The sequence below is a fragment of the Filicampus tigris genome, chromosome 6 (assembly GCF_054856515.1).
Source record: "Filicampus tigris isolate MCC_2025a chromosome 6, RoL_Ftig_1.0, whole genome shotgun sequence".
NCBI classification, from domain to species: domain Eukaryota; kingdom Metazoa; phylum Chordata; class Actinopteri; order Syngnathiformes; family Syngnathidae; genus Filicampus; species Filicampus tigris.
In genome coordinates this window covers 14,780,642-14,795,202 of record NC_141222.1, presented here as the reverse complement: position 1 = coordinate 14,795,202, position 14,561 = coordinate 14,780,642, and the positions used below count along the sequence as shown (strand labels likewise).

At 39.3% G+C, this 14,561-nt stretch overlaps 2 protein-coding genes across 3 annotated transcripts; one reads left to right on the top strand and one right to left on the bottom strand.

The window, feature by feature from the left end:
- Positions 1-35: 35 nt before the first annotated feature.
- On the top strand, positions 36-3,153 carry cisd2 (CDGSH iron sulfur domain 2). The gene is made up of 3 exons (XM_086032777.1): positions 36-225; positions 1,141-1,355; positions 1,628-3,153. Exons 1-3 carry the CDS (start codon positions 123-125, stop codon positions 1,715-1,717), a joined length of 408 nt encoding a protein of 135 aa, XP_085888903.1. The 5' UTR covers positions 36-122; the 3' UTR covers positions 1,718-3,153.
- Positions 2,929-14,489, bottom strand: LOC147145960 (sodium/hydrogen exchanger 9B2). Of its 2 annotated transcripts, none has more exons than XM_086032768.1 (13): positions 14,397-14,489; positions 13,119-13,411; positions 11,249-11,450; positions 10,970-11,140; positions 10,413-10,555; positions 9,827-9,954; positions 9,558-9,733; positions 7,093-7,199; positions 6,487-6,636; positions 6,245-6,353; positions 5,617-5,753; positions 5,338-5,521; positions 2,929-3,937 (listed from the first exon to the last, which is right to left on the bottom strand). In XM_086032768.1, the coding sequence occupies exons 2-13, from the start codon at positions 13,275-13,277 to the stop codon at positions 3,876-3,878; spliced, it is 1,728 nt and encodes a 575-aa protein (XP_085888894.1). In that variant the 5' UTR covers positions 13,278-13,411; positions 14,397-14,489; the 3' UTR covers positions 2,929-3,875. The 2 variants fall into 2 exon arrangements, with proteins under 2 accessions (XP_085888894.1, XP_085888895.1); XM_086032769.1 differs by lacking the exon at positions 14,397-14,489 and adding an exon at positions 13,685-14,102.
- Between the last annotated feature and the right edge of the window lie 72 nt (positions 14,490-14,561).

Genomic DNA, 14,561 nt, shown 5'->3' with positions numbered 1-14,561 from the left:
TACTGTAGCAGAAGAATTACGTACCGGTAAGTGATTCTACTGAGGAAAGAACGCATAGTCATAAACGAAGCGTAGGGACTATTCAAGTCAAACTCGTAATCTGCTGCACTGAAAATTTCAAAATGGTTTTAGAAACGATTTCGAGGATAATAAAAGTTCAGCTCCCAGCATACCTGAAGAAGCTTCCTCTTCCGGAGACGATCGGCGGATTTGTAAGGTTAACAGGTGAATAAACAACAGCTGTAATGCAGTACTCTTGCATGCCCTGCTTGATGATTTCTTGACTAATCGGGACACTTTTTCGCTCCAAGCGCCAAACCTGCACCGCATTTACGCATACAAACAAGTCCAACGAGTCGGTCACTGTAAATTAGAATATCAGTGTACAAGCAGACCAAATAATGCACGACCCTAATATCAAATAGTCATTATTACGACTAACATGGATCACCGTGAATGAATTAAAGCCCTGAAATTGTTATATGCAATTTTGAACTTCCAATGGATATTAGTCCGTCCCGATTGCATTATTTGTAGAGTGTCATTTTAAACCAAACAATGTAGACATGCATTTCTCTAAATACATTAAAATCATTAATGTTTGGAATGGAAGATCTACTCTAAACTGTAGAATAGTCACTCCCATCATTTCCATGTTCGGTGTGGCATTTGAACTGCTAGGTTTTGCAAATGATTCAAAACAGGTGCATGGCACAATCACACTGAAAATGCAGGTCAGAGGGTAACAAATTCTATACGAGTGCATAAAGAGCAGTAGAAGCACACTAAGGGAAACTAAGACTTAAGCACGGTACAAGTATACTAGGTTTCTACCAGTGTTGCCACAGTTATCTTGAAAAAGTAACTTAGTTACTTTACTTTTTTGACTTAACATAAATAATAATAATTATTATTATATTTAAAATGAGTCTTCATGGATTTCACTTGACAAACTGGCTACTTGGTTTTATTACCCAAATATATACATATATATATATACATACACGCACACACACGGAAACGGAATCAATTTAAAATTGGATATATAGTTTGCAGTGACTGTTGTTTGCAGAGAAAAAAAGCATTCCCCTTGTGTGCCGTCATCCTTCCTATCAATTGTGTACATACCTGTGTCCGTAGTGTCTGAATGGCTGCGGTTGCTACCTCTGCTGGGCATCTTGGCTCTGCTGGGTTACATGACCATTCGGCCCTTCTTTCCCAAGAAGAAGAAGCAGAGAGACTGTCTGATCAACCTGAAGATTCAGAAGGAGAATCCCAAAGTGGTCAACGAGATAGACATTGAGGACCTTAACAGTGCAAACGTGTGCTACTGTCGCTGTTGGCGCTCCAAAACTGTAAGTGAATTTCGCCATTTTGGCTGCCTCTGTATGCCTTCTGTGATGAATGACTGACGGCCTGTCCAGGGTGTAGTGAGCCTGCTTTTTAACCCAAAGTCAGTTATGTTCCCCTGCTCACTGATGAGGGTAAGAAGTTTAGAAAATCGCCAAATGGCTAGATCATGTTTTCTGTCTACAGTATATATGTTTCTAGGTTTTAACCCTCCTCAGCTCAGAAGCTATGTGGTTGAGCAGCTGTCTAATAACATGAATGCATTTCCTCTTTTTAGTTTCCTGTTTGTGACAAGTCACATTTAAAGCACAACGAGCTGACCGGAGACAACGTGGGACCACTCATACTCAAGAAGAAGATCCTATAATAGATAACTTACTACGAGATTCCCTCCCCCTCATTATTTACATTACACTCATTTACACTTTGGAATAGTTTATTTGCATGTGCAGGTCAGAAATGTTGTGTCATGCAGTCATCATCTGAAGTAGGCCTGATGTGTTGACAAAGGAATCTTTTGTGGTTCCAGCAGCCCAATTTGCATATTTGTAAATTTGATTTTAGTGCCTCCTCATAAATCATTAAGACTACTTATGGCCTTGAATCAGTATAAACCCGACAGGGCAACAATTTCCCTCTATCAGACGTGAAGTAAAACCCTAAATCTATAATCCTGTTGTACATGCCTTCAATTTTAGCAACTTTGTTGCATTATTGTGACAACAGGGTCTCTCTTTCCTTCATTGTGTCCTGTACCAAATGTAATTTTATCATACAATATGAAATAGGCGTCACGGTGGGCGATTGGTTAGCACATCTTCCTCACAGTGCAGAGGTTGTGGGTTCAAATCCGGGTTCCTTGCTGATTCGAGTTTGTATGTTCTCGCTGTGCCTGTATGTTTTTTTTCCAGGTCCAGGAATGTGAGTGTGAATGGTTGTTTGTCTCCATGTGCCCTGTGATTGTTTGGTGACCAGTTCAGGGTGTTCCCCGCCTCTCACCCATAAACAGCTGGGACTGACTCCAGCACGCCCGCGACCCTTGTGAGGATAAGTGGTTCAGAGGATGAATGGATGGAAAATATGAAATACTAAAGCCCCTTGCAACCTTTCTGATGTGGCCGGTGATTTTACTCAATCATTTCAAACCATTGCACAGTCGAGTTGTATCAGCATTGTAGTAGTTTTACAAAGCCTTATTGAGGTTTATGTAAGAAGCATTGTTGTTTTCAGCCTGTTTCTTTTTGTGCCCTGTACCATAACAATGACTGTAAATATTTTACTTCCTTCTGAAGTAATTCCTAATACTTACCAATATTTTTGCATAAATGTTGACATAATCACCGTTGTATTTTCATGTTTCCTGGAGCATGGTTTGATTTAATTTATTCTTCTGTATTTTGAGCATACATATATATTATTGGCACAGTAATGCTTTGAGCTAATGTTAGTCTGATAATACAGTACAAATCAAAGGTTTTGGAGTGGACGCACTACTGTTTATACTGTCAACAGCTGGGCCACAGTGCTGATAATTATCACAAAATAACTAAACCTAAAACTTAAGAACGAAGCAAGAGATTCAACTTAAAAAAAGAAAACTTTATTAAATATTTAGTAAAAACAAAACGAATTCTCAGTTACATATATATTTCATAAATACTCTAATACTGCGCACAAAAACATCACAATTTAAATGAACATCTTCAAGTGCCTTAAATTTACACTGCATACTTTTGTAATAAAGTAACAAAAATGACTATGATGTGATAAAAAGGACTAATAAAAGATGATTTTATGTCTGAATATGGTTCAGCTTCAATTTCACAGCAAAGGGAACTATTTGGATTACTGAATATACATTTTCCTGAGTTTTTACACATTTTGATAAAAAATAGTACTTAAAATAAGTATCAGACATAAGCTCCTGTTAAAAAAATACACTACAGTAACTCCCATTTTCGTAACTAAATCAATAGGCTAGTAGTTGTAATTATTAGTATTACCATGAGCCAGATTCCCTTCTTTTAACAAATCGAAACAACCACAATCTTAAAAAAAAGGTAAACACATTCATGAAACTAATTCATTCAGTTATAAAGGACATTTTGAATCTGAACTGAATATACCCCTCATATCCTGCATGACCATACACATGCTCAGATGTGGGACATTTGTTTGAGGCCTGGAAATAACCAGTGGCTATAAATACAGAAGTCATTCACACGTGTGCTCCTGCAGGAGACAGAATAGCAGGAGTTGTCTGGAGACACAAGACAAAGTAGGCCACTCAGTGGCTAAAGGAGAGCTGACATATCCAACATGTCATTCCACTTCTTTTGTTTCAAATTAAAACTTGAGTCCCATGTTCGGTAGAGAATAAATACAGAATTAGATGTTAACAGTGAGAAGTTCCATGATAATAGACCATCTGATAGTGTTGCAGCGGTTGCAGACAAATGCCCTCAAATCTAAATTGAAAGAATATTTGATTCAACATCCCATTGCTTGCATTGAGACTGGTGAGGTCAGAGAGTGCTTTCATAGGTGACCGGCGTTTCATTGTCGTCATCGCCACCTGCCGCAGTGCCTGGAGGAGATGCAGAGGGAGCACAGACAACAGCTGTTGGGATTTTGTCTTTAGCTTTTTTCTACTTCTTCTCAAAGTATGTTCCAGAATAGCCCCTGTAGTCTGTCAAATCTGTGACACCTGTATTGAACCGGTAATGTCTTAAGAAGAAATCAACCCAAACATATTTTTTTTCAAGAATATGTTCTATGCAAGCCCACTCGTTGAAACAAGGCATTCTGATAAATATTGTGTTTGTGGAATAAGAGTTAATCCGCTCATTTTTAGCCATCTCAGGGGGCGGCCATTTTGTCACTTCAGTCGACTGAAAATTACATCACAACTACCCAAGGGCTCAGGTAACGAGTAACGACCAATCACGGCTGAGCTTTAGAAAAAAGGCGAGCTGTGATTGGTCGTTCCCAGGAGCCCTGTGTAGTTGTGATGTAATTTTCAGTCGACAAATAACAAAATGGCCACCCCTGAGATGGCTAAAAACGGATGGCTTTTGCTGCTTAACTCATATTGCACAAACACACTATTAATCAGAGTGCTGTGTTTCAACTATTTCATCATCACCATTTAGCTTTTTGGCTTGTCATCACAGGTACCCTAGTGAAAGAATATGAGGCGCGCACAAAACATTTCAAAGAAAAAGTGTTAAACACAAAAATATGGGCTAGAAGCGAGGAGGCGCAACTGTCTTATACTTTTTATCAAATTTTTTGACGCAGTTTTGAAATCTTGCTCCACTTTTGGACTATTATTTCCATAAATTTTTACGTCAAATTTGAAGTGATTTAATTGTCTAACAACCACCACTGTATACAGTTCAAGTACAGCGTTCCCTTAAAATGTTTCTCGTGGATTCACCTATTCATAGACTTGTTTTTTAACCCATCGCCCATTATTTGCTGAAAAATTGACCTAGTCATTAGTTTAGTGCTCAGTCGATCGTGTATAATATATAATTTCTAATTTAGTAGAATATTGCCAACAAACTATGTTGAGGTTGGGGAGCTTCATGTAGTGCTTTGCCACCATGTCAACGCACTTACTGTCCATTATAAATCTTTTAAAGGTTCAACCAGTTACTCACTGTTTCTACTATTTATGGCAGTGCTTGGTCCCAAAACACAGGAGTAAGTAGGCCTACTTTTTTCTATGTGATAGAGGTGGCTTGCAGGATTTTTTTTGGTGGTTAAGTAGTCCGTTTTCTAAATAAGAAACTATTCTATTGCACTGACATTGCTGCAATGGTTGAAAGGAAAGATAGCCAAGCTACATTCCTGTTGCATTTACTCACTACTTCACAACTACGAGACATGGGTGTTGAAATCTGAGCTGGGTTTAGTTGATACAGATGCAGGCACATTACCTACCTAAGAAAAAAGCTGATAAATTCGGTTTGACTCGCTCACCACAGGCTGAGTTCTTTGGTTTCTGCAGCAGGCATGGTCCACACAGGCCTATGATCAGGGCTCCGACAGGTGCAGTGAGAAGAATGGAAAGCACAGCCACAGTCAGCACGTCCATGCCATACTTCTGCATCTGATTATCATGCCTTGTCCTGGCCATGTCCAAAGCTGTGGAGCCAATGGCTGCCTGGTGATTTAAAAATATCAGTTAAACGCTGCAGTCCCTCATGTAACAACCAGCAAACGTCTGAATTCTTTATTTTTATTTGTTTAAGATTATACCTGCACGGTGGCTTTGGGCATCCAAGCCAGAGCGATGAACAGCTTTTCTCGAATGTTGAAGCCGGCAAACAACACGCAAACATAGGTGAAAAGGAGACGAACCAGCAGGGCAATGAGCAGAGAAGCAATACCCAGACCTGTACAAGAAAACACAGGTGTACAACACTGTCACTTAATGAAACTTTTGATGACAACAGCCACCTCATAATGTTAAGGTTAAAGTATACAGCTTTCTAGATCAATTTTCAAGCTTTATCAACCAACACCTTACACACCAAAATCAGTAATAAATATAACAGTATAAGGAGATTAACTGAACCATCAAATCATAAATGGCAAGTATTAATGAAACCTCTTGCATAAAAATCTAAAGGCGTTTACATTAACCACATCATCACTGTTTTATTCCAAAACCATTGTGACAAAAATAAAAAATAAATCACAATTGAATTAGGTCTGGACCTAATTGACTAGTATATTATATTTTATCACTATTCCATGTGACAACAATTCATAACACCAGCACTTCAGCAATAATATTTTTTTAAACAGAAAAATGCTATATTTAAGACTTCAGCATTTTCAAGACCCTGTTAGGACCCTGGTGAAGATTATTAGGTGCTCTCACCAACTGTGTGTCCCTCCAACTCCGACACTCTTATCTCTGCTCCGATTAAGCCAAACAGAAGAGGCTGAAACACGTCCCATGCCCAGCCCACCACTTCCTCCACACGTGCCTTAACAGACACACAGAACATGGTGTTAATTCCTGTTGTCTCTGGCATGCATGTAGCTGAGCAGAAAAAGGATTACTAGTGTATAGCCAATGATGATTGTCAGTAAAATGCTAAAAGCTATGAACAGGGTTACCTTTTCCGTACCCCATCCGAGACCAGCCAGAAATGCCAATACCAGAGTGCAGAGTCCACCAGAACCAGGAAATCCAGCCACACCGCTGCCAAACACAGCAAATACAGACAGGCCGAGCACCAGGAAGGATCGTTTCATCACCAAGTGTTTCTACAAGGAAAGAATCACAGCCAGTGAGTAGATATTTTGTGTTTTATACACCATGTTAGCCGATCACAGTTTTCAGGTTAATTTGAGTCTTTCCAAAATTGCGCAGCTAAGAGGTTCATAAAAATACACAGACACTGTGAAAATAAATTGTTGATTGTAGTTTGTCTACTGTATTTTGCTAAGGACCCAAAAATGTTCGGAAACAAGAAAGGTGGTAGAAATGTAAAGGGAGGAGATGCATATCTTATTTATATGGTTAAAATCATATGTTTTATTCACTTTCTCTGTCCCTCTTTTCAAACCTTGAATTAAAACTGAATTTCCAAGACATTCAAGCCCCAGTGGGAAGCCGTGCTTCGAAGCCTGGTCTAACTGTCTGGGCTCAATAACCAAGGATATACAAGGCAACATCACTACACAAAGTGTAGTGGTGTTGCAAGACGCTTGCATGTCTACCTGGTCAAGACTGGGAAAGTACTGGATGAGGAAGCCAAGAAGGATCCCAGCAACCAAGCCACCGGCCACCTCCAGCACACCTCTCAAGATGTTGTACCATGTGGAACCTACAAGAAAGAGCAACATTTACAAGAAATTCAATAATGACATATTTTGGTAGCAAAACGGGCTTTTGTATGTGTTTTAAGAATAATCAATTCAACTTTGGTGCGGAAAGCAGTGATGTAATTGACAAAACGAAATATTTCTATTATAAAAATGGACAGTAAAAACAATCAGATGTCAGATGACCTTTAATGCTAACTAAGAAAATATTAAAGAAGAGATTCTCATCGTTCACCCCAAAAAAGTCACTCAGAAAAATGGCTTACTTGCAAACGTCACAATCCAACACTAATGTAAGATATCATGGATGTTGACATTAAAATTACTTTAATTGCTAGGTAAACCAAGATGATGGAAAACAGCGGATTGACTAATGAGCTGCTGATGGGTTGGAGAGAGGCCAAAGCCCATCCTAAGCGCCAATGGCATCGCCACAGCCAAGTTGACTAGCCCTGGGGTGTAACACTAGATAAAAATGCGTGAAATGTTTGAGCTCTGCTCTCTGTGCGCATACAAAGCATTTTAGTAGAGCTCATAAAGTTTTTCTCATTCACATATTTTCTGTTTCGGCTCTCGGACAATGGAGCAAGTCCTAAATCCTTACTTGGGTCTGAAAAGTCAGTAAATCAAGCAACAAAGTCATATGGAAACACTGGGCTGCAGAACTGTTCTAAGGGAATATGCAATTTGATTGGTTGGTAGCGTCATGTGGGGTGCTGTGCCGGCAAGAAGCAGAAAAGCACTACAGCTCAATGCTGCCCATTGAAGGCAGCTGAAAAGAGACATATACGTATGTCTATTCAACCCGTTTGCGTTCACCCACAAGACAGAGAGAAGCATAGGGAGGAGAAATAATTTTCCAGGTCATTTGACTTTTTCCTCCTTTTCCATGTGTTTTCCACGGCTGGATAATAGGTCAGTCATTTACCTAATTTTCCAGGACATGTGGGAACCCTGCATAAGCCTGCCAATAAAATTGTATGTGTGTGCTACAACTTGTTTCCCTGAGGAAACAATAACCTGTGGCACAGCTGTGCGAAAATAACAAGAGCAGTGGTGCTCAAGTGTCTCAGATGACAGATGAAAAGAAAGTAAAACTGCAACAGTTGATATGAATATTATTCTTGTAAAGTGTTTTGTTGCAGATATTTAAAGTTTAAATGCCTGTTTAAAAGGGACTTATTCAAAGAGGCTCCACTTTTGTGGTAATGTTTTAAGAGTCATACATGACAAAGGTAGTTTAAGAAAAAAAACAATTAATATTTTTTTAATTTATATTACTTATTCATTTTCAAGGCTAAATATATTTTTTATATTTACGTTGAGTTAAAAAGAACACAATGCCTGAGTTCAATTAACAGTTGTGTTCCTTTTGGAAAATGATCAACATGTATGACTGAGGGGATACTCATGCATACCTGTCAACTTATACGTTTTCCCCGTATTTTATACATTTTTTGATCATTTCAAATTGTGTACGCCGTATAACTATTTTAAAAAATTTTTAAATAAAAAAAATTTAAAACTCGTTTTTTGTTAGACCGATCTCGTCTTGCCCATTTCGGCTCTAATCCGGAGCGTCCGTTAAGCGATTCTGACTGCAAACGTCCGCCGACTGTCACGAGCAAAGTCTGCGGTAACTTACAGGGGTCCTTTGTTCAATATGTAGTTTTAATGCAAAGGTGGCAATGTGACCCAAATTTATAAACTGTTTTAAGTCGGAACACGCTTTAAGCTATCACTAACCTATATTAACTCAGTAGTAAAGTCAGAATTTGAGTGAATATTTGCAGAGGTGGGCATTCCGTCTGACCGACAAACCGGTCCGTCTATGACGGCCGCCTGTTTCGAAGGTGATAGACGATAAAAACTTGAGAAAAAAAAAAAAAGACGGATGTAGCCTAGGCGGAAGTGGATTTTCGCGTCTATGTACACTGAAGCGATAACGGAAGAGCGGTTAAAATAATAGACGGACTGACCGATAGACTATTACGATTTGGTCTGGCTTGACAAAGAGACGGATGGCGGATGGGTACCCAGACTGCAGACGGATGACAATTGATGGAATGGCAAATTTGAGTAAAATGCCCACCTCTGAATATTTGTATGAAAAATACACATGTACATACTGTATACATGATATTCAAATATATGACACATAATATATAAATAGAACAAATACAACATATTTTAACATTTACGCACCTGCATTTTTTTTTCTTAAACGAACAAATTGTTCTGTGAGAATGTAAAGTTACAATTTGTGACATACCTTGAAAATTCTACCTTAAAATTCAGCATTTTTCATCCCAGTGTTGACCTGAGCTACATTAAATGTTTGTTTCATCCTCCCTCATTACCTGTAGCAAAAGCTATGCCCAAGCATGTAGTGAACCCTGTTATGGCGAGAATGTCGTCAAAGCTGCCCGCTGCCATTAATACGGTTGGAATGCCCTGCTCCACGCCGTAACCATCCTTCTGCAGTAACAACATGGAGGGGACCACCACTGCTGGAGACACGGCACCGAGCACAAAGCTGCAATGTGAAAGAGACGGCCCTACTCAATGGAGGAGTACATTCTACCATATTCAGTTGAACAGTTACAGATAGAGAGGGGACGATATTTACCCAAGGATGAAGCCCCACACCCAGGGGAAACCCATGAGGAAGTGGGAGACCACAGCTATGGTGCAGGCCTCAATAATGCAGGGACCCACTGCGACACGCATGCACACAGACTTTAGCTTCCTCAGAGCCTGGCAAAACACAAGATCCAAATGGTTATATTAAACTTTTTTAAGTATGAAAAAGACTTCTTCACATGATGATTAATATTTTTCATATCCTGTTTATTTTTTTTACATTTCATGTCATGATGTTTTGCTTTGTGTTGTTCTTATTGTGGAGATTATTGGGGCGATTGGAACAGTGAATTTCTCTTGAGAATGAATAAAGTATCAATGTATCTATCTTAGGCTGATCCGTCTTATTTATAGGTTTGTAATCAAATGATGGTGGTAGAACATCCATCAAAGAAAAACATATATAGAATATGACTAAATTTGAACATTTGTCAAAAATCGTCAATTGAGAGTATTATAATTTTCCAAACCACATGCCGTATTTTGCATTTATAAAACTAAAACATAAACACGTTTTTTTTTGTATCTCTGAAACCTAATCAGTGTTACACTGAACTAATACAATATCTTACCGAGGGATCCAAACCCAGACCGGCTCTGGCTAGGATGACCGCCAGCGCAATGTTCCTGAGAGAAGCGGACCACTTGAAGTTAACGTACACACCGTCTGTTATTACTGGGATATTTCTCAGCGTGAAACCCATGAGTAGCATACCTGGAATAGGAAAGAGATATTGCTCATAATTTGATACTCCCACTGTTCACATTGTTTCAGTCTCAGAAAGGACACCTGAGGCTCAACAATCAAACTGTAAATTCAATCAAAATGTATTTTCCAGGTTTAATTTTCCGCTTAAAATGTGCAAACCTAAGTAACCATTACTATACTCCACAATACTGAAAATAAAAGAAATTAAAATGCATCATCATTGATAACCAAAATGTATTCCACCATACAATCTCAAATCTCTGTTTATGACACACAGTAGGTACAAGCTGTTCAACCCAGCATTGCAAAGATCAGAAAGCAAGATTAAACAAATTGAACATTTTAAGAAAAACATATTTTTGAATTGATGGACTAAATATTATATCCAGTATATATGGCACCTTATATTTAATTTCCTACCAAGAAGTGGAGGGAATGGTGGAAGTCTGGGCAGCCGGATCAGAGCCACCAGTTTGCCACCAATGACTGCACAGATGAAAAGCACCGTAATGCCAAACAGGTTACCACCTGGAAGACATTCATCCTCTGTGACGGACCACACCACTCCAAAGAGCACTGCGGCCAAGAGGACTGGGGAAGACACAAGACAACAGTTAAAGATATTATCGCTGTAATTTGAGGAAGCAGGTTTTACAATGTCATAGATTATCGTTGACGGTAATGATAACATGTTCTTACCTTTTGTAATGATGGAGGCTACAAGACCCCTTGGGGGACAAGAGCAAAATCTGTGAAGCAAGGGGCAGCAAACAAGTGGTGGTTCTGTGTTGGTGCCAGCATCCACCACAGGGTTGCGAGGAAGAAAATAGGTTGTTTCCTCTGTGACATTTGGACTGGAACAACGCCGGACCACTACTTGGATCTGGTTCACATTAAGGTGCTGGAAAGAGAGACACAGAGCTTGGAACAAAATTGGCAGATTATTGTAAAGGTCTAATTAGATCATCATGATTATATTACATTAGCAGGTACTTCAAACACTATGCATGTTGGGATGCACTGAAAATACATCATGTTGGGATGCACTGAAAATTCATCAAAGATTGCCCAAAAATGCAGTTTTTACATTGGTCCTAAAGACTTTTGTCGCCAAAATGACACGGCTGAAACAGGATGCTGTGATGACGCAAGCATGCGTCAACGGCCTGCTGAACTGAGCATAGGTGCCTTGACGTGACGAAATAGGACCAGAACCAAAATACACCTGCGGCGTCACTGGTACCCGAGCAAATATTGTCCCTACAGAGAAGAGTGAGGCAGGAGGAGGGACAAATGTTTGCAGAAATTACACAACCGTCCGCCGTAGACGTCATTTCCCGAAGACTGCAATTTAAGATGATGTCATGTCATTGATTTGTGTCACAAACCAACCGTCTCCGTGGTTCAATTATTACTATCGACACATATGTCCACTTAATTCTGTTTTAAGTGAGATTTAAGTCAAATGTAATCAACACTGTTCCTCTTCATAACTTTGCCCCCACAACCTCGCATGCACTTATATTTGGATCGACTCATAAATATTTGTTGATATGTTGCTTATGTATTAGATTGAATGAAAAAAAATGTGTAGAACCATCAAAACATTTTTATTTTCATCATGTGGTCAAATGCATTTGAGAAATAGAAGCCTAATTACTACAAACCTTAGAATCAGGTGGTTGGCTGCAAACTTTTGTGCTTGAACTGTTCCCCCATATATTTATCAGTTGAAAGAGGACAGTGAGTCAGGGTTTTGGGTAAAAAAAATACATTAACAAAAAACATAAGTAAAGAACTAATTCAGTGGCATTCTGAAAAAAAACAACGCTACTTATTTAAGGTAGTGTAATTTATACTAAACACTCAGTTATTTTATAGAGTCAAAAAGAAAATTTACTCCAAATTGTTATGTTGTTTGTTAGTTGGAGGACTGTGACAGTTTGGTCTTGACACAGAGGAGGCGCTGCAGGAGTGTTTTAATGTCACTGTCTGTTTTTTTTATTTCACTCAACTCACCTTTATTTATAATAAGTATAGTTTTATTAGAAAATAATATCCTATTAATGTCTTTTTAAAGTGCTCTATAAATAAAGGTGCATTTCGCGTTATTGGGTTAGGTGTGCAAATAATGCAGGCACATTCGTACCATGTTGTGTTTTAAGATTTCATGTTGCCAACTGGCTGATAATCAGGGACTATTGTTTGTGTGGCTTTACAATAAAGACCAGTCATTGCCATATATTGCCTTGTTCTTGTCAGAACACATGCAGCTGATTGCAGAAATGAGGTGAAACGCAAAAAAAAAACACACACAAGTGTTTTAGTCTTAATTATGTTAATCGTTAAAACCTTTCAGAATGTGCTCAGCTGTTATATTGTGGTTTCACAGTGTTTCACACAAGCACTGTAGCTTGATTCTGGGAACAATTTTGCTAAAACACAAACAGAAGCAGAGGAATAGGCTGAGAATAAGCACATTAGTACAGTATATAACGTAATTGATTATCATTAATGTTTACTGAATTACATATTTTAGTAAAGGATAAGAAATAAAAGTAAAGACTACCTCTACATGGTTTCCTGATGGCAAAGGGATTCTGTCCAGAAGTGTACTGGGTGCGGGACTTGGTGCGGGACTCGGTGCAGGACTTGGTGCAGGACTCGGTGCAGGGCTCGGTGCAGGACTGGGCACCGGAGTGGCATGTTTGGACCGGGTGTCCTCCATAGTTATCTACAGAATATCTGGTCCACTCTTTTTTTTCTTCTTTTTTTTATCACAGCACATTCAACCGAGGGGCGGTGTTGCCGGCCATAGATGGAGCAGTTCCACCAATTCAACTTGTATGTGTCCACCTCTGACTTTAATTCCAACAACACAGAACACAGTAGTGTCAGTGGAGTTTAATCACATTAGGGAACAATGTGCATGTCCATTTCATCACTGCTGATTTTTTAGCTCTGCTGGTAAAGCTGTATTAAAAACATGTACATTTAAACATGTAAAAAACGAGTCGTAGAAACCGCCCCCAAGCATCACATACTACAATGTTTTGTCAACCACTAGTTGGTGGCACTGGCAACAGAATTTGGTTAATCCAATATTGTCAACAGACCACACTAATCGATGCTTACATGCTTGGCCATATGGCGCGACTAGCAGTGGAAGTAGGTGAACCAAAGTCTGTCCTCTGTTTATCGGCACACCTAGCCTACGCTAACAGCTTGCTAACTTGGCTAGTTTGAGGAGGGTCTGTCTTTACATGAATGGGTTAATGTACAACTGCTACGTCATTAATGGGCGTAGTAACATGGAATGCTAACCGGCTAAATTAGCTCCGCGTTATTTCACCTTGTGCGTGAATTCACGCCTCTGGTTTCACTAGGTGCTTACATCCATTATGGACATCGTCGATAAAGCGTCTCTATGCCGTCAGTTGGCACACATCAACGTTGTAACATTACAGACTTACAACAGTACTGTCGGTGTGATTTTAGCAACAGTAACAACCAATTAGCGTATTAGCTTGTCACGAAACACTGAAAGCAGGCAAGTTGTGTATCGGACTAAAAGATCAGCGATCATAAATCACCCTACTGGACTTTAAGGGCTATACGAGCACACACATCTACAGATTAAGACATACATTTATGCAAACACGATTAAACCATACTTTCCAGCATAATGGAAATCACTGGAATAAGTTTTGTGTTAGTGAGTCAATTACGGAACCTCCTGTCCGATAAGGGATGATGCACGCTGTACATTGAATGCCCATGTAGCATCGTAAATGTCTTAACGTTTCCAGATTATTAATGATGAATTAAATGTAGAAAAAACACTTACCTCACACCATAAACATTGTCAACGCTTGGGAACTGGCATTGGCAGCCTTTCTAGCAGATTGGCCGGGAGGGAAATGGTAATAAGAGGGATTAGTGATGTCATGTGCTATTGGTCTAAGGTTGGGAGAGGGGAGGTCAAGAACACACATTTGGTAGTACACTTATT